The sequence below is a fragment of the Pezoporus occidentalis genome, unplaced genomic scaffold, assembly GCF_034315485.1.
Source record: "Pezoporus occidentalis ecotype Australia unplaced genomic scaffold, CSIRO_AGI_Poc_V1 ctg341, whole genome shotgun sequence".
In the NCBI taxonomy this organism is placed as follows: domain Eukaryota; kingdom Metazoa; phylum Chordata; class Aves; order Psittaciformes; family Psittacidae; genus Pezoporus; species Pezoporus occidentalis.
In genome coordinates, this window is record NW_026915387.1 from 162,537 (window position 1) to 181,302 (window position 18,766).

The 18,766-nt window shown below is 59.7% G+C and overlaps 2 protein-coding genes across 2 annotated transcripts; one reads left to right on the forward strand and one right to left on the reverse strand.

Annotated features, from left to right (window-relative positions):
• Window positions 1–235: 235 nt before the first annotated feature.
• Window positions 236–4,932, forward strand: MRPL45 (mitochondrial ribosomal protein L45). Its single transcript, XM_062629762.1, has 8 exons — window positions 236–322; window positions 564–756; window positions 1,218–1,335; window positions 2,107–2,205; window positions 2,795–2,843; window positions 3,320–3,469; window positions 3,550–3,723; window positions 4,226–4,932. The coding sequence occupies exons 1-8, from the start codon at window positions 278–280 to the stop codon at window positions 4,283–4,285; spliced, it is 888 nt and encodes a 295-aa protein (XP_062485746.1). The 5' UTR covers window positions 236–277; the 3' UTR covers window positions 4,286–4,932.
• Window positions 4,933–5,681: 749 nt separating this feature from the next.
• Window positions 5,682–18,553, reverse strand: GPR179 (G protein-coupled receptor 179). Its single transcript, XM_062629761.1, has 12 exons — window positions 17,469–18,553; window positions 16,526–16,634; window positions 15,673–15,766; window positions 15,071–15,267; window positions 14,897–14,965; window positions 14,079–14,188; window positions 13,758–13,996; window positions 13,267–13,405; window positions 13,077–13,182; window positions 12,842–12,988; window positions 7,527–12,570; window positions 5,682–7,304 (listed from the first exon to the last, which is right to left on the reverse strand). Exons 1-12 carry the CDS (start codon window positions 18,281–18,283, stop codon window positions 6,475–6,477), a joined length of 7,899 nt encoding a protein of 2,632 aa, XP_062485745.1. The 5' UTR covers window positions 18,284–18,553; the 3' UTR covers window positions 5,682–6,474.
• Window positions 18,554–18,766: the final 213 nt, after the last annotated feature.

Sequence of the window (18,766 nt, forward strand, 5' to 3'; positions counted from 1 at the left end):
CTTTCCCTGTGCACCGGGAGCACACGAAGCAGGACACCCCCCCCCCCCAATCCCGCGCTGCACCCCCCAGCTCAGGGTGTTCCCCCCCCCCCGCGCTGCGCTCATGGGCGGAGCCTCCCCCGCGTCCCCCCCCCTTCCCCCGCAGCCGATGGAATTTTCCACTCGCCGCCGCAGCGCGGGCTCCCGCCGGCCCCGCCCCGCCCCGTGCGCGGCCCCCCTATTGGCCACGCCCCCCCCGTGGCCACGCCTACTTCCCGGCGTGCTACGCGGCGGGAAGATGGCGGCCGCCATGAAGGCGGGCCTGGGCTGGCTGGGCCTGAGGGTGCGCTGAGCTGGGGGAGACTCGGGAATGGGAATGGGAATTGGAATGGGAATGGGCTGTGGGGAGGGTGAGGCCCCGCGGGAGAAGGGATGTGGGGCGTTAGCTACACGGGTATGTGCAGGCTCCAAGCGGCGGCTCTCGCTGTGTTCCATGGGGTCCTTGTCAGGGAGACAAGAAGGGGAGTAAATGGCGGTGCTGGGGGCGTTTCTGGGCCCCTGGGCTCACTGTGGTGTCTCTCAAGGCTGCGGGCTCCGTGCTCCGTGCTGCGGCTCCGGCCGGTCTCGTCGTCCCTGTGAGAACGAAGAAGAAGAAGCATTCCGTGCCCGAATGGGCCAGGGAGCTGAGCCCTGAGGAGAAGGAGAAGAGGCTGCGGGCTTTGGTGGCGACAATTCCTGAGGACCGCATGGAGCGGATGTTCTACATGGCTTCCACAGGTGGCAGAACCTCTGCTTTGGTCGCCCTTAGCTAATGCACAGCATCCTCCTGTGCTCCCAGCGTGGAGCGATGAGTCTGAGCAGAGTGACCATGGTGACAGTGCCTGCAGTAGACTGAACTGTGCACACGGGCTCCTGGTGAGGGGTGGCACCTGCCCTTCACCTCCGAAGTGTGCCAGGCTGTTGGCCCTTCGGCCCTAGGGATGAGGAATAGGGAGGAAGGTCACATTCCTTGCTGCTGGATGTGTCTTATCCACCTGTGTTGTATGGAAGAGGAGGGTAGAAAGCAGGTGTCTGTCACTGTTGACAAGCTTAGACTAGAAACTCTGCATGCTCATATTTCATATTACTAACATGTTATCAGGGTGGAATCCCAGCTCCCAGCAGCCAGGGTGCTGCCCCTTTGTTTCCTTCCTTTTCCTGTTTTCCAGCCTCCTCCTGACCTTTCTTCTCTCCTGCAGCCGATATTATAGACCCCTACGTCCCTCCTGAAGGTGATGCCCGCCTGACGTCCCTATCCAAAGACGGGGTGATGCAGAAGATGCAGAAGCTGAAGCAGACTGCTGCCTCCCAGCTTGCGTACGTGCTGCCTCCTTTTTAATCAGTCTGTGGTGCAGACGTTTTGCTTGCTTTTGTCTTGCAGGGTGAGACTGGGGGGGGGGGTTGTTCTGTACCCTCTTCTTCCATTGTTGCTGTGGTACCACTTAGCCAGGAGTCCCTGGTGTGAGAGTGAACACCAGGCTCCTGTCCTCATGTATCATGTGCACTCATTTTCATAGATTCATAGAATGGTTTGGGTTGGAAAGGACCTTAAGATCATCCAGTTCCAACCCCCCTGCCATGGGCAGGGATACCTCACACTAAACCATCTCACCCAAGGCTCTGTCCACCCTGGCCTCGAACACCGCCAGGGATGAAGCATTCACAACTTCCCTAGGCAACCCATTCCAGTGCCTCAGCACCCTCACAGTAAAGAACTTCTTCCTTCCCTTGTTTAAGTTTTAACCCGTTACCCCTTGTCCTGTCACTACAGTCCCTAATGAAGACTCCCTCTCCAGCATCCCTATAGGCCCCCTTCAGACACTGGAAGGCTGCTATGAGGTCTCCATCCATCCTTCTTTTCTCTAGGCTGAACAGCCCCAACTTTCTTGAGGATCCTTTGGGTATGCAGCCCTGTGTGCATTTTACAGGCAACCAGAGGTTATGGCTTAGTGGGGAGTCTCCAGTTCTCAGCTGCTCCCTGGTAGAAGCTGGGCTTGAGCTGAATTAAGAGCATTGTCATCATCTGAAACACGCAAGATGGTTCCAAGTTGTTCTTTCCTTACAGTAAAGCTTTTCTTATCTTTTCAGTCTGCGGAAGATAAAAGATCATGATCTGGATTTCAGCACTAAAACCTTCCCAGAGAAGGCACAGGAGATATTTATTGAAGCTCACAATTACCTGGCAAAGTAAGACCCTTTCTCTGACTGATGCAGTTAGGTAGAACCTGCTGCTCTTTGCTAATATACTCTGCTTTTCCTCCTTGTCTTTCTGATCCTTGTACCTCCTCTGCCACAGGTACTAGATCTTTTCCTGCCCCCATCTGAGAGGAGGAGAATGTTGGGAATTTGGGCAGGACCTGTTCATTTTGATAAGGAAAGGCAGGTTGCAGGAAATCCCCCCACCTGCCCTGCAGGAGAGATGAGCTGTTGCACCTCGAGTGTCATAGAGTCATAGAATAGTTAGGGTTGGAAAGGACCTTAAGATCATCCCGTTCCACCCCCCCTGCCATGGGCAGGGACACCTCACACTAAACCATGGCACCCAAGGCTCTGTGTCACTGGCAGATGAGTGCGTGCTTGGTGCTGTTCAGGATCACGCTGCAGGGAATTGTTGGGATATGAGGTGATGATGGATCCTGATTTTGTGCTGAGTTGGCAGCTGAGGAGTTTGCTTTTTCTGTTTTGCCAGTAGATTGAGTCTTGTGGGGAAGCAGGGAGCTGAGGAAGCCTCTTCACAATAAGCATATTCAAGTAACTGGGTGTATTTCACTTGCAGTTTTAACAAGCAGAAACTTCACTCCCTGGTGACAGAGCGCTGCTACCCGGTAAGTGGTCCTGTGGATGCAGCTTGTCCTTCATCTCTTGCATGGTGTTTAAGGCTTTAAACCTGACCATCTGTCTCATTTTGCTCTGGATACAGTAGAGACAGAGCTGGAAGGGAAAGCACAATATGAGCTTCATTGTATATAGTACTATGCTTGTTATTTCAAACTTCAGCAGTAGAGATCACACTTAAACAGAGGAGATTTAGGTTAGATAGAAGGAAGAAATTCTTTACTTTGAGGGTGCTGAGGCGCTGGCACAGGGTGCCCAGAGAAGCTGTGGCTGCCCCATCCCTGGCAGTGCTCAAGGCCAGGTTGGACACAGGGGCTTGGAGCAAGCTGCTCTAGTGGAAGGTGTCCCTGCCCATGGCAGGGGGTTGGAACTCGCTTTAAGCTCGCTTCCAACCCAAGCCAGGCTGTGATTCTATGATTCAATTCACATCCTCATTATGTTGGTGCTTATTTCTTTTCCCTTACAGGAGATGGTCCGTGGGAACAGGTACAGAACGATCCGGTGGAAGTTTGTGGAGTCACTGGAGCCCCCAAGGGTGGTTCATGTTCGATGCGAGAGCATTGTGAACCGAGGCAACCTCTACGGGCAGGTGACGGTGCGGATGCACATGCGGCAGGTACATCCCCTTGTGCTCCTCGTGTTCCCCAGCTGCCTCCAGCCTCCTGCCAGCCCAGCATAACTTGGTTTATTTTACAGATTCTGGCCATCTATGACCGCTTTGGGAGGCTGATGTATGGTGGGGAGGAGGTGCCCAAGGACGTTCTGGAGTATGTTGTGTTTGAGAAGTACTTGGTGAACCCGTACGGCACGTGGAGGATGCATGGCAAGATCGTTCCCAAGTGGGCTCCTCCAAAGGACCCCATTGTGAAGGTAATGCCACTAGGAAAAGGCACTGATGTGGTCCCTGGATAATTCTGGACAAAACCAAAGCTGAGTTTCCTGTGACAGGAAGGTGGTGGATTAATCTGCAAGCAGACCTGTTTATTAATGTGGCATTATCAACCTCTAGCACCTGGAAGCTCTAATAGGAGGCTGAGGGCATTTGTCATGTATGTGATAGTTTAGGGGGTTACTGCTCCCTGCACACACTGCCAGGCAAAGCCATGCAGGCGCTCAGTCTTCCTGTGTTAACTAAAACCAGGTCCTAGAGGGGAAGGAGGTGAGAACTATCCTGTTGTAGAAGGCATATCATCCTATTTCCCCTGTGTCCTTCCCCCGTGCTGCTGCCATCTGGTCCTCTCCTGTGTGCGAGGCCTTTGCGTTGCCAGGACCTGCTGCTCACCCCTTTGCATGCACTGCAACATGAAGAATTCCGATCGCAGCAGTTCAGAGCTGCTCTGTGTCATGCTGATTTTGCTCCCTGCTTTTTCAGACGGTGCTGATTCCTGGCCCAACCTTGGATCCCTCACAAGAGTACGAAGAAATGAAGTAGGAAGTTCCAGAGCCTGTACAGAGACAGCCTATGCAAGCAACCCTTTAGGGAAGAAGTGGAGAATGAACGTGGAGGTAACAGCTTGGATATGGCTGTGCCTTTCCAGTGAGCAGTCAGCAAACAAAGCAGTTTCAGAAATGGACTCTGCTCGCTAAGAATGTGTCTTTAAAGAACAAGAGGGGCTTGGCAAGGGGATTCAGGTGAGCTTTCAGAAGAGCTTTACTCCAGGTAGACATAGTGTGCTGCAGCTTAACCCTCTCTGTGTTTCTGTGAAGACAAGAAGTCTGTTCTCTTCAGGAGTGCTCTCAAGGCTAACCCTGTCCTGAGCTTGCCCTGCGAAAGGAGCCCTTGGCAGCAGCACTCTGTTCACACATGGGGTATTTGCCTCTGCCATGGGAAGTGGCATAGACCTGCTGGCCTTTCATTCAAACTTGCAGTAGGCATCAGCGCTTTCTTTTCCCATCCTCTCTGTAGTGATTCCCAGACAGAAAACTGGGCAGAACAGGCAAGCACACTTGAAATCACGTTCTCCTGGGTGGGTGCTGCAGTTGGACTCTTGCTGAGTGAATGCTTGTGAAGGGCCCAGCTTCCCAGAGGGGCTGCAGCACAGCATTGATAACTTAATAAAATCTTTTGCCTTCTTGAAAGAGCATTTGTCTTTGCTGATGAGTTTTGGAGCATTAGTTAGAGCTGCTCCTGAATTCAACAGTGGGGTGGTGGCAGTGAGTGGCTGGCACCATCCTGTGGACACAATGACATTGCCATCAGGGCCCTGGTTTTGCAGGCTGAGTGGGTTGGGAAAATGCGTACCCACAGGTTTCCTTTTTCCATAGCTGAGAGCAAGGCAAGGCTAATCTGTTCTTGCTCTGCTTTGCTCAGGTGAGTTCCATTTACAGAGCAAAATACTTGCTGGTTATCAGGTAACAAAGCATTTTCTTCAGCCGTGTCTTGCTTTTTAACTCAGCCATTTTCCAGAGCTTATGAGTTAGGAGCATTGTTTCCTTCTTTCTCGTACAGAGTGTGCTGTTTGAAAGAGTTATGGCTCCTGATGCTTCCATGTTCAGTGTTTCTGTGTCCTTTTGAAAGGGCAGAGTATCATCCCTATGCTCTGTTAGGAGAGGAGCCAGCAATGGAATCCCTGTCATCTTTTTGGGAAGTCAGAGGGGTGTCACAATCTGTCTGCCTTTCCTGAAGGAACCTACTATACTGAGTCTTCTGCCTACACTTCCTTCATGAGCCGAGGAGAGATTCAGTGCTCCAGCATATGGGAGCTAAAATAAACCCAGATGAGCTGCCTGGCTGGTGTCTGGGCAGCTCACGAGCAGGTATGGATGTGGCTCCTCAACCAGGACCTGCAGACCAGGTTCTTTGGCTCTGGATGAGAAGAGTTGAGTTTTCTGGTGGAGTAGCTGTGTTTTTCCAGGGAGAAAGGCCTTTCCTTCCAGTCTGCCAATGTGTGGCTCCCCATCAGCTTTGCCATTATTCAAACCTCTGCAACTCACCCACTTGTGTTTCTGGGTTTCCTTTCCAGCCTCGCTGCTTTCTGCTGTACCTCTTTCTTGAGCATGTTCAGTATCTTGCCCACAGCCCATAAACCAGCCACTAAAGCGTGTGCTCTGTAGATAATATGTTTTATTGTCTGTATGTACACTTACTTACACCATCGGATGATCGTGGAACACTCAGTGCTGAAGACCACAGACAGCACATGACACCAGCATCCCTTTCTAAGGAGAGTGCAATCAAACAACAAAGGAACAGCAGAACGAGCTCTGAGCCTTGTGTGGATTCAGAGAGAGCTAAAACCTTCACTGGGGGAAGCTGGCTTCCTCCCCTGCTGCATCATCTTCCTGCCCTGGTTTGACTCTTCCCTATGTATTTTAACATATTCAGGTGCCTGCTTGGACCGCAGGGACCCTGCACTGGGGCACCTACCTGTGGGAAAATGATGGGTGGTGTTTGCACCCATCTGGAGAGCTTGATGAAGGTAGGAGATGTTCATTGTCCCCTCACTGCACTGGTCCCCAAGGCCACCACCAGTGACTTCTGGAAGCATGGCCATGCCATTGGCTTCGCTGGACACTTCTGTCCCTGCTTGGGCTGTGCCATTGGGCATCGGCCTTCAGCTCAAGACCTTGTGTTCATGAAAACCATGTCTGCAGCTGGCTGATGGCCCTGGCAGGAGGGAGCTACTCATGGTCCCAAGGGCAGATGTCTGCTTTGGTTCCACTCCGGGTGGCATCCGCACTCTCCATCTCCCATGGACACACCGCTGAGGTTTTCCTCCCATCTGTGCTGGTCTTGTCATCTGCTGGTGGAGCCTCTTCTGCTTCCAAGGGACAAACCCCAGCTGGGCTGGGGCTGCTGCCTGTCCCAGGGGCTGTACCCGCTGCCCAAGGCAGCAGCTCTGCCCCAGGGCCCCGCCGGGGCTGGATGCGGCTCAGGGGCTTGTGCTTGGCCTCGCTGCCAGGTCTGCCCTTGGGTTTCTTCCTTGGGGCTGCTGGAGACACGGTGCTGGCTGCCAGCACCACCTTTGACTCTCCCATCCCAGGGGAGGATGCTCCATCAGCTCCCTGTGGGAGTTCCTTCTCTGAGCCACTGGGCTCTGCTGCTTCCCAGGGGCAAATCTCAGCTTTCCTGCTCTCTCTGCTGTCGGACTTCTTGGATGGCTCTTTTCCTGTTGTTCTCAGGGATTGCTCCTCCGTGTCCAGGCTCTCCCAGGGGCAGATGGACTCAAGGTCGAGATTTGCTTTCTTCTTCTTTGCAGGTGTGCTGTGCCCAATCTCTCTGCAGGCACCTTCACTTGTCGAGGGGCTCTTTGTCCCTATGGACAGGGCATCATTGTCCTGCCTTGATTCCTCTTTACCTGATGGAGCTGCAGCCACCTCCCAGGGGCAGATCTCTGCTTTGTCCATGGACTGAGCCCCTGGAGCCTCCCAAGGACACACCTCTGCCTTCAGGCTCTCCACACTTCCTTTCTCCTTTGCAGGTGTGCTGTGTCCAGTCCCTTTGAAGGCACCTTCCATTGTGCAGGGGCTCTTCATCCCTATGGGCAGAGCATCCTTGTCCTCCCTTGCTTCCTCTTTACCTGATGGAGCTGCGGCCACCTCCCAGGGGCAGATCTCTGCTTTATCCATGGACTGAGTCCCTGGAGCCTCCCAAGGACACACCTCTGCCTTCAGGCTCTCCACACTTCCTTTCTCCTTTGCAGACCTGTGATGCCCAATCCCTTTGCAGGCACCTTCCCTTGTGGAGGGGCTCTTTCTCCCTATGGACAGAGCATCCTTGTCCTGCCTTGGTTCCTCTGTACCTGATGGAGCTGCGGCCACCTCCCAGGGGCAGATCTCTGCTTTATCCATGGACTGAACCCCTGGAGCCTCCCAAGGACACACCTCTGCCTTCAGGCTCTCCCTGCCCTCAGATGCTCTCGGAGGCGCTCTGGGCAGCGCTGGGCTCCTGGCACGGGGATGCTCCATGGGCTGCTCCTTGTCCAGGCTCTCCCATGGACACGCAGCCTCTCGCTTGCTGCTGCCCCTCTGCAGGGCTCTCCCTGGGCTGGCCAGCGCTGCCTGGCGCCTGATGCGCTTGTCCCCCTTGGGCACCCCCCCAGAGCCCTGCTTTGGCTTCAGCTGCTGCGAGGGAGCTGCAGCCCCCTCCCAAGGGCAGATCTCTGCTTTGTCCATGGACTGAGCCCCTGGAGCCTCCCAAGGACACACCTCTGCCTTCAGGCTCTCCATGCTTGCTTTCTCCTCTGCAGGTGTGCTGTGTCCAGTCCCTTTGAAGGCACCTTCCATTGTGGAGGGGCTCTTCATCCCTATGGACAGAGCATCCTTGTCCTGCCTTGATTCCTCTGTACCTGATGGAGCTGCAGCCCCCTCCCAGGGGCAGATCTCTGCTTTGTCCATGGACTGAGCCCCTGGAGCCTCCCAAGGACACACCTCTGCCTTCAGGCTCTCCACACTTCCTTTCTCCTTTGCAGGTCTGCTGTGTCCAATCCCTTTGAAGGCACCTTCCCTTATCAAGGGGCTCTTTGTCCCTATGGACAGAGCATCCTTGTCCTGCCTTGATTCCTCTTTACCTGATGGAGCTGCGGCCACCTCCCAAGGGCAGATCTCTGCTTTATCCATGGACTGAGCCCCTGGAGCCTCCCAAGGACACACCTCTGCCTTCAAGCTCTCCACACTTCCTTTCTCCTTTGCAGACCTGTGATGCCCAATCCCTTTGCAGGCACCTTCCATTGTGGAGGGACTCTTTCTCCCTATGGACAGAGCATCCTTGTCCTGCCTTGGTTCCTCTGTAGCTGTTGGAGCTGCAGCCACCTCCCAGGGGCAGATCTCTGCTTTGTCCATGGACTGAGCCCCTGGAGCCTCCCAAGGACACACCTCTGCCTTCAGGCTCTCCCCACTCTGGGATGCTCTTGGAGGTGCACTGGGCAGCGCTGGGCTCCTGGCACGGGGATGCTCCATGGGCTGCTCCTTGTCCAGGCTCTCCCATGGACACGCAGCCTCTCGCTTGCTGCTGCCCCTCTCCAGGGCTCTCCCTGGGCTGGCCAGCGCTGCCTGGCGCCTGATGCGCTTGTCCCCCTTGGGCACCCCCCCAGGGCCCTGCTTTGGCTTCAGCTGCTGCGAGGGAGCTGCAGCCCCCTCCCAGGGGCAGATCTCTGCTTTGTCCATGGACTGAGCCCCTGGAGCCTCCCAAGGACACACCTCTGCCTTCAGGCTCTCCACGATTGCTTTCTCCTCTGCAGACGTATGATAACCAATACCTTTGAAGGCACCTTCACTTGTGGAGGGGCTCTTTCTCCCTATGGACAGAGCATCCTTGTCCTGCCTTGATTCCTCTGTAGCTGATGGAGCTGCAGCCCCCTCCCAGGGGCAGATCTCTGCTGTGTCCATGGACTGAGCCCCTGGAGCCTCCCAAGGACACACCTCTGCCTTCAGGCTCTCCACGCTTGCTTTCTCCTCTGCAGGTGTGCTGTGTCCAGTCCCTTTGAAGGCACCTTCCCTTGGCAAGGGGCTCTTTGTCCCTATGGACAGAGCATCCTTGTCCTGCCTTGGTTCCTCTGTACCTGATGGAGCTGCGGCCACCTCCCAAGGGCAGATCTCTGCTGTGTCCATGGACTGAGTCCCTGGAGCCTCCCAAGGACACACCTCTGCCTTCAGGCTCTCCACGCTTGCTTTCTCCTCTGCAGACCTGTGATGCCCAATCCCTTTGCAGGCACCTTCCATTGTGGAGGGGCTCTTTGTCCCTATGGACAGAGCATCCTTGTCCTGCCTTGATTCCTCTTTACCTGATGGAGCTGCGGCCACCTCCCAGGGGCAGATCTCTGCTTTATCCATGGACTGAGCCCCTGGAGCCTCCCAAGGACACACCTCTGCCTTCAGGCTCTCCCTGCTCTCAGATGCTCTCGGAGGCGCTCTGGGCAGCGCTGGGCTCCTGGCACGGGGATGCTCCATGGGCTGCTCCTTGTCCAGGCTCTCCCATGGACAAACTTCCTCTTTGATGCTCTCCACACTCTGGGATTTCTTGGATTTGGCTTTTGGGCTCTCCATGCTTTTCCTAATGAGGTTTGCGAAGCTCCTGCTCTTCCTGTGCTCCGGGTGATGGCCTCCCACCTCTGCCAGCTTTGCTTTGACGCCCTCCAGGCCTCTGGTCGCCGGTTTGTTTCCCCCTTTGGAAGTGCCACGCGTGTCCTGCCTTGCTCTGTCCTTCCCCCATGGAGCTTCAGGCTCTTCCCAGGGGCAGATTTCTGCCTTGGCAAGCGGCTCAGCCTCTGCTTCCCATGGACAAACGCTGGCCTTGCTGCTGCCCATGGCTCCTGCGTGCTTGGATTCGGCTTTGGGCAGAGCTGGGTGTCCTGCTGCGGGCCCTGTGCTGCGCTGCCCCGAACCCTCCCCGGGACAGGGACATCCCTGCTGGGTGCTCCCCTTGTCTGCAGCCAAACCCATCCCTCCCGTGCCCCCTGGGGCTGCTGCCTGTGGGGAAATCCCGTTTTCCTCTTGGGAGGTGTCACCATCCTCTGCTTTCCCTGCATTGGATGCGGCTGCTCCCCCTTCCCAAGGGCGAATCCCTCCTGCATCGCCATCAGCTCCCATCGCTTCCCAGGGACAAACCGAAGCCTGAGCGCTCTTTGGGATCCCTTCTGGCAGCTCGAAGCTGCTGGGACCAGGTTTGGGTGGCTTCGGAGCTCCCACCACCCCCAGGGACCTTGCCCTGATGCTCTTGCCCCGCTCACCCACCCGTCTCCTCTCTGCTTCCTGCCCCTCTTGCTCTGGCTCAGCCCCCTCTGCGTCCCAGGAGCCGGTTGCTGCTCTCGTGGTCCTCCCCTCTTCCAGGGTCTCCCATGGACAAACCTGGCCCCTCCTGCCCTCCAAAGGCCCCTCCAGCAGCTCCGAGGGGTTTGCTGATGGTTTCTCCATGCCCAGCTCTTCCCTGGGATGCTGAGGGTCCCCCCTGCTCTCCTCCCAGAGGCAGATCCCTGTTTTGATGCTGGAATCAGCCTGGTTGTCCCTAGCACAGACCTGTGCCTTCCTGCCCACCGGGGCCATCTCCTCGCTCCGGCTCCTTGCAGGGACCTTCCCAATGTCCCTGGGACCAAGGGGCTCAGGTTGGCTGCTGCCTTCCCCCTGGCACACGGTTCCTGCTGGGCCATCCAGGGCTCCTTGGGGCCAAATCTCAGCCTCCAGCTCTTCAGCAGCCGCTCTCTGCCCATCACTGATGGATGGATGGGAGCTGCTCACGCTGGGTCCTGCCTGTGGCTGCTCCACCTCTGTGTGGTCCTGGCAGGGGATGGACCCGCTGGGTCCCTCGAGCCCTTCCTTTGGTGTGACCACAGGAGCCTCATCCCCTTGCTGGGGCTGGGGCTGTGCCACCACCACCGGGGGCTCATGGGGACGTTCAGCTGCTTCTTGGTGACCAGAGCTTGATGGGGCCCCGTGCTCTGCATCCGCATCCCCATGGGCAGCACCGTGCTCCTCACCCGGCTCCTCTCCATCGCCCGCAGCGGCCCTGGCGTTGTTGTTGTGCTGGCAAAAGCCCTGCTCGGAGCCTGTGGTCCCTGCAGGGGACACGGCCGATGTCTCTGCTGGGCTTGGCCTCTCCCTCCTGCTGCTGCCCCCCCTCCTCTTCCTGAGGCTCCCCTCGCTCTCCCTCTTTCCCTTTGGGATGCTTTTCCCTCTGGATCTGTTGAAGGCTTTGATGGCCAGGCCCAGGCTCCAGAGGGACATCTTCTGGGCGGATGGTTTGATGCTGGGGGGAGTGGCTGCTGTGTCACTGGTGGTCCCCGACCCTGCTGCTTGGGTGGCTCTTTCCCTCCGGCTCAGGATCTCCTCCTGGACCAGCTCCCAGGGACAGACCTGTGCCGGGATGGATGCTGCGGGCGACGTGCACCCCGCATCTTCCTCCTTCATCCCTGCTGCTGGGGGTGCCACGGGTGGCTCTGCTGTCCCCAGGCTGTCCCCGGCCGCTGGTCCCCGCTGCCCCAGGCTCTGGCAGCGCACTGGGGGCCGTGGTGGGGTTCTCCTCACCACCACCATCCGCACCCGCCCTGGGTGATGGGAGCAGTCGATGCTGATGCTCTTGATGGGCGCGTAGGTGACGTGTCTCTGCACCCTGCCATCGCCCAGGGGGGACACAGCCCGCGAGCACCCCTCGGCGGGGCTGGGGACAGCATCAGGGCTTTGCGGCTTCCCAGCTTCCTTGGGGGGTCCTTGTGCCGTGGGGTGCCCCGAGGCCAGGCTGAATGGATGCTCGATGTGTTGCTTCCCCCATGCAGCGCGGCTGGCGGCGAGCAGGGCTTCATCCTGCGCCCCGGCCACCACGCTGAGCGACTTGTGCAAGGGGGGGGCGCGGGGCAGGGGGGACTGCCCGTGCCCCACCAGGTTGTGGGCACTGGCTGACTTGTACACGAGCGGAGCAGCATCGAGGGACTCGCTGTCGGATTGCACCGAGGCCGCCGTCACCATCATCTTCCTCCCCGGCGCAGGCTCCTGGGGGGCAGCAAGGATGGGTGAACCCCCCTGGACCCCCTCAGTGCTGCAGGAGCCATCATCCCGCATCCTCAGGTCCGTGGTACCCGCATTGAGGAGCTGCTTGGCCGAGGACCCACGGGTGCTGCTGCTGCGGCGGCGGCGTGCGAGCGCCTCGGGCAGCTCGGTGACCCGGTGGGCGATGGAGCGGGCCAGGCTGCGGCGGGCGCTGCGCTGCTTGGGGAGGTGAGGGTTGAGCGCTGCCATCCGCCACCTCCTGTGCACCTCCAGCTGCCTGTAGAGCTTCTTCAGCTCCTCCTGTGCCGCGGGCAGAGAGCAGGGAGAGGAGAGCGCGTCCAACGGGGCTGCGGCTGCACCCACAACCCAATCCCCATCCCTCCATCCCAAGGGATGCAGGAGGTTTTCCCCCCCCCCCACCGTGGCTTTGGCGGATTCACCCTGTGCCCCCCCCTCCCACCCCACCCCGTTCTTCCCACCCCATCCGCTTTGCATCAGGAGAAAGACTGCAAAAGGCACCTCTTACTCTGCAGAGCAAGCGTCAAAAGAAGGTCCTGAGTGTGGCACCCACCCGAATGTCATCGGGGTCGAGACTGTGCTCGCTCCAGGCCGACGCGATGCTGCTGTTGAGGCAGGAGCCCGAGCGCCGCATGTCCAGCTCGTCCTCATAGACCTCGGCTGTGATCTCCTCCCGCAGCGGTGAGCCCGTGTGCAGGAACTGCAGAGGGGGGGAACGACGAGGGGAGAGCTCAAGCTAGGGGGGGGCCCCCCGAAATGTTGGGATCCCCCTTTGGGATGAGCGTTACCTTGGGGATGAAGAGCAGCGCCAGGGTCATGGTGATGGTGCCGTGGGTGTGAGCGAAGAAGAGCAGCAGCGTCCAGTCCGGGTGCAGCGAGGGGACCACGATGAACCTGGCAGGGGATTTGCCACCGGTTCCTTGGCATTGCCGGGGATGGGAATGGCGTCTCCCAGCTCCTGGCAGCCCCGTGTCCTACCTGACCACGTGGAAGGTGGCCGAGATCATGAGCTCGTTGTGCAGCGCGATGCCCATGTAGCGAGGCTCGTGGAAGGCGGAGGGCACGGCGCGCGTGGCGAAGCACAGGAAGCTGCCCCACAGCAGGAACAGCAGCTCAGCTGTGGGCGAGAGCAAGGGGAGCGATGCTGAGCACCCAGCACCATCACTGTCAGCGTGTTCTTATGGGTACCGGTGCTGCTACCCACTGGGACCTCCCTGCCCTGGGGCACATCCGGCCCTGTGGGTTCATCTGCTGGCTCTGGTGCAGAGCATCCCTTGACACCCCTGCGCATCACTAGGGCTCAGCTCCCAGGGATGTACCCTGCCCCAGCGTTGGGGATGCTCAGAGGAGAGGATGGGAGGCAGCTCGGGTGCCCCAGCCCTGCTTCCAGGCTCCAAGGCACATTAAACAGACAAAGCAAGGCTGCATTTATGGGATGGGGTCCTGGGGTGGGAGGGTGCTGGTCTCACCAATCACCATCATGTAGTCCCAGTGGTCATGGCCGCAGATGTAGAAGTGGAGGCCGCCGGCAGTCTGGGTGCGGATCACCAGCGGGATGTTCTTGTCCACGTTCTCCAGCATCCCGATGGTCCAGGCCGCCAGGAACCACAGCACCAGGACCAGGATCAGCCCCAGCATCTTCAACACCCGCATGCTTGACACGTAGGGCACCCGCTGGGCCGTGCGGGACAGGAACACCTTCAGCACCCTGCGAGGGGCAGAGGGGTGAGCCCCAGTGGATCCCTGCTGCGGGGGGCACAAGCATCCAGCCCCCCCCTCCATCCTGGTACCTGTACAGCTTGAGGGTGATGGTGCCGTAGACGATGGTGAAGCCGAGCATGCGGACCCAGCGCAGGACGATGCAGCGGAAGATGCTGGGCTTGAAGTACAGGATGAACACCTGAGGTGGGGGGAGAGAGGGGTTGGTGGTGGAGCGGGGATGGATGGAGGCTCGGAAACCAGGGAATCATGGAATGGTTTGGGTTGAAGGGACCTTAAAGCTCACCCAGTTCCAACCCCTTGTGCCAGCGCCTCAGCACCCTCCCAGGGAAGAGCTTCTGCCTAAGAGCTCATCTCAGTCTCCCCTCGGGCAGGTTCAAGCCATTCCCCTTGGCCTGTCCCTACATCCCTTGTCCCAAGCCCCTCTCCAGGTTTCCTGCAGCCCCTTCAGGCACTGGAGCTGCTCTGAGGTCTCCCCTTCAGGAGCCTTCTCTTCTCCAGGCTGCCCCAGCCCAGCTCTCTCAGCCTGGCTCCAGAGCAGAGCTGCTCCAGCCCTGGCAGCATCCCCATGGCTCCACGTCCCCCTTGTGTTGCCACCCCAGAGCTGGATGCAGTCAGTGCTCACCGCTGCCATCCTTCCCCCTTGGCTCTACAGCACCCGGCACGGCTCTTGTGGGAGGGAGAGGGGATTTGGGCAGGGATTAACTCCTGCCGCCACTGGGAGAGCAGGGATTTGGTTTCCCAAGGTTTATACCGGAGCCACCGGGGGCTGTGCCAGCGAATCCACAATCAGGTGGAGTTGTGCCCATGCCCTGCTTGGGGCCAGCCCCCGACCCTCACCAGGCCGCAGAGGCTCTTACACCGAGTCCTCTTCCAGCTGGATACTCACTGGGAAGTAGAGGAGGAGGGACCCGAAGAGGATCGTCTCCAGGAGGATGATTCCGGATGCCCGGATCCTCTGCGGGGACACAGGTGTGAGGATGCAGCCAGGAGCCTTGAGCCCGCGGGGTTTGGGGATGGGATGGGAGCAGGGCAGGGGGCATGGGACATGGGGACACCTTACCTTGCTCCGTCGGAAGTGGTAGGAGACCAGCATGCTGAGGAAGATGGCCAGCATGCAGCAGGCCTGGCAGGACAGCACGGCTGCCCGCAGCGCCCGGTCCTCCTGGATCAGGCAGGGAGCATCGTCCTGGCAGGTGGAGCATCCCTGGCGGCAGGGCCGGCATCCCAACAGGGACCCCCCGTCTGCCCCCGCTGTGCCTGGAAGAGGATCATGGAATTATCATGGACCCAACCAGGCTGGGAAAGACCTCTAAGATTGAGTCTGACCGGTCCCCAGCGCTGCCAAGGCCACCACTAACCCATGGCACTGAGGGTGTGTGAACACTTGCAGGGACGGTGCCTGCAGCCCTGCCCTGGGCAGCCTGTTCCAATGCCTGAGCACCCTTTGGGGCAGGAATTGTTCCTCAGCTCCATCTAAACCTGCCCTGGTGCAGCTTGAGGCCGTTTCCTCTTCTATCACTCATTACTCGTGGTTACAATCACTGCATCACTTGGAGGCACTTTCCTTGCCAGGGAATGGGCTTGGGCTTCCCAAATCCCCCCCCCCTCAGCCTCAGCCCCCACTGCAGTGGCCACGTCCCACTGGGTGAAATGGGCACCCACCTGCCTGGGCTGCTCCACTGGCTCCATAAAAGCCCGGCTTGCACCGGCACAGGTACCTCCCGAGGACGAAGCCGTGGCTCTCCTGCGGGATACACTGAAGGAGACAGGCTGGGATGCATGGAAGCGCTCATCCCACATCCCAAACACTCCCCCTATCCCTGCATCCCTCCCACACCAGAGGCTCCAGCATCCCCTGTCTCACAGGAACCTGCCCCCAGGCCGCTCTCCCCCTGTGCAGTGGTTAAACATTGAAGAATTAAAAGCCAAAGCTTGGCCCCCAAATCCCTCCCTAAACCCTAAATGGACACATAATGCAGCAGAGAGCACTAATCCTGCCCAGCCATGACGGCAGCGGCGCTGCCCTAATCCCCTCTGCCCACATCCTGCCCCCAATGGGCTGTGCTGGCAGCTTCTCTGGGTATTGTTGTGTCCTGGAGACATTCCCAGCACCAGAGCCCATCCCTCCAGAGGAAAGAGAAGCTGGTGACGCCTTTCCCACTTGGGGACCACGCTGAGCCGTGTCGCTGCGGTGTTTGCTCTGCTTGGGGATGCTGATGGTTGCGCCAAGCCCTGAAACAGGCTTTGGCATCTCCAGTGGGTACCACCGGAAGGGATGGAGGTGATTGTCCCAGCGGTGCCCACCCATCCCCGTGGTGTCTGGGCAGGGAGCACCAGGTCACTGGCTGCTGCTGGCACAGGGAGGGCAGATTTGCACACTAAACCCCTCCACTGCAGCGGAAGGAAGCAGATGGATGGGCCGGGAGAGGATAAAGCTCAGTCGGAGGGAGGGATGGGGGCAGAGCGGTGCCCTGCCAGGTGAAGGGATGGGGTGCTGGGTGCTGGTGGATGGTACCTGGGTGCTGTTGAGGTCGCAGCGGTGCGTGTCTGCGAACCAGCCCGGCCCGCTGGCACACTGGTCAATGGCCACGTCCCGCAGCTCGATGTCCACCCGCACGACACCCCTGTGCAGAGGGATGGGGTCAGCCCCATGTCCACAACCAGCGTGGGCCCCATGCCCCACCAATGCCACCGGGGGAGGGCACAACCATGGGGGTGCTTGGGTGGCCCAGAGAAGCTGCGGCTGCCCCATCCCTGGCAGTGCTCAAGGCCAGGTTGGACACAGGGGCTTGGAGCAAGCTGCTCCAGTGGAAGGGGTCCCTGCCCGTGGCAGGGGTTGGAGCTGGAGGAGCCTTAAGGTCCCTTCCAACCCAACCCATTCCATGGTTCTATGGTTCTATGATAAGTCCCCCCTTGGAGCTGCCTCTGAGGGAGGCTGGAGCAGCAGCTCCTGGCTGTGGATTCTGCCTCTCAAAAGGGGCTTTAAAGCAAACGGCTGGGAAATAGGAGGTGCTGGGGTGGCCCCTGGTGCCATCCCGCATCCTGCAGGACCAACCCTCTCCCCTGAGTGCTCTAAGGGGGACACAGCATCCCCCTTGGAAACGGAGACAAACCCCTCTCCAGGACTAAACCCAGGAGCCCCCTTCCCTCCCCATTGTCCCCCACTGTGGCTGCTTGCACAGGGGGTGCTGGGGTGCAGCAGGGACCCCCCACCCCACAGAGTGGCCGTGACAGGGTAGGAGGTTTCGGAGGGTGGCAGCCCGAGTGGGGACAAGGGTCCATACCGTGCCTATAGGTGTGCAAATAGCCATACACATGCACAGGGATGCAGGCAGGGCGCCGGCAAAGCATCCTGCCTGCACCCCAAGGTGCTGCCTCCATCCGCACTCCCCAGCATGCACACAGGGCGCCCTCCAACCCTCTTTACCCCTCCTCCAGCCCCTCCGGGTACCACTTACTTGAACTCAGGGCTGAGGTCTGGCTTGAGCCCATAGAAAGCAGCGGAGAGTGTGACAGCCCAGGCAGGCAGGAACCGGCCGTCCCGGCACTCGAGGAACGGAGGGGACCACCGCACATGGCCCGGGTCCCCCACGTAGCTGTCACCCCGCTGCCACTTGGGGGTCTCCATGCTGCGCAGGTCATTGCTGAGCACCCGCTTGCGGAGGGCAGGGGTCCGCTGGGATTTGGGGGCATTGAACCACTCGTTGTCCCAGCTGAGGTTACCGAGGCTCGGAGCTGCAGCGGAGACATCCTGGAGCAGGATCTGGCCATCGCCCTTGGTAGCCTGCAGCATCAGCCGGGGCTTGGCGGCCAGCGGGTGAGCATCGAGGGCCAGCACCGCCCTGCGCACCCATGGGTGCCCCTCGGCCAGGCTGCGCACCAGCGCCTGGTACCACTCCACGTCCTCTGCCACGCTGGCCTCGCGGATGTCGTTGGTCTGGAAGAGCATGTTGAGGAAGTTGGCGGCGTGGGCCAGCGCCTCGGGGGCGGCACGGAGCGCAGCTCGCAGCGCCGGGGGGGGACCGGGACCCGCGGCCGCCGCCGGGACCCCCCGGCTGCAGTTGGCTCGGGCCAGGCGCCGAGCATCGCCCGTCCGCAGGAACGCCAGAGCCGCCGCCGAGCCCTCGGTGTCCCCCGGCTCCTCTGTGGGTCCCCAGGGGGGTGATGGAGCCGGGGACCACCCCGCCGGGCGGGGGGGGCCGTCCTGTGGGAGCTGGCCATGGAGCAGCGCCGTGTGCCAGCACCAGAGCAGCAGCCACCGCCACGGAGCCATGGCTGGGGCTCAGCGGAGCCCCCCGGCCTCCAGCGGCCCCGCCGGGGGGCACATGGTGATGGGCGCGGTGCCCCGGAGCCTGCTCGGCTCCACAGCGCTGGGATCGCGCTCTGCCGCTTGTTTTCCTGCCTCGGTGATGCCGGAGCAGACGTCACCAGCTCCAAAACGTGCTCATCGGCTGGCGCCGGGGCTCGGAGCCCCCCCCCCCCGCTTATCCCTGCGCTCCTGCTTGGATGCGGTGCCGCGGAGCGCCTGGCCCTGAGCCCCATAGGGACCCCCACAGCCCGGCCCTGAGGCCCGTGGGGACACCCGATACCCCCAGCCCTGAGCCCCGGGGGGAACCCGTGCACCCCTCGTGCTGCCCGTGATGCAAGCGCATCCTGATGGGAAGCCATGGCAACAGGGCTGGGAATATTCCTCCTTTCCGCAGCCCCCCTGGCAGCCGGGGGGAGAATCTCCCGTTGGTTCCCCATATGGTGCCGG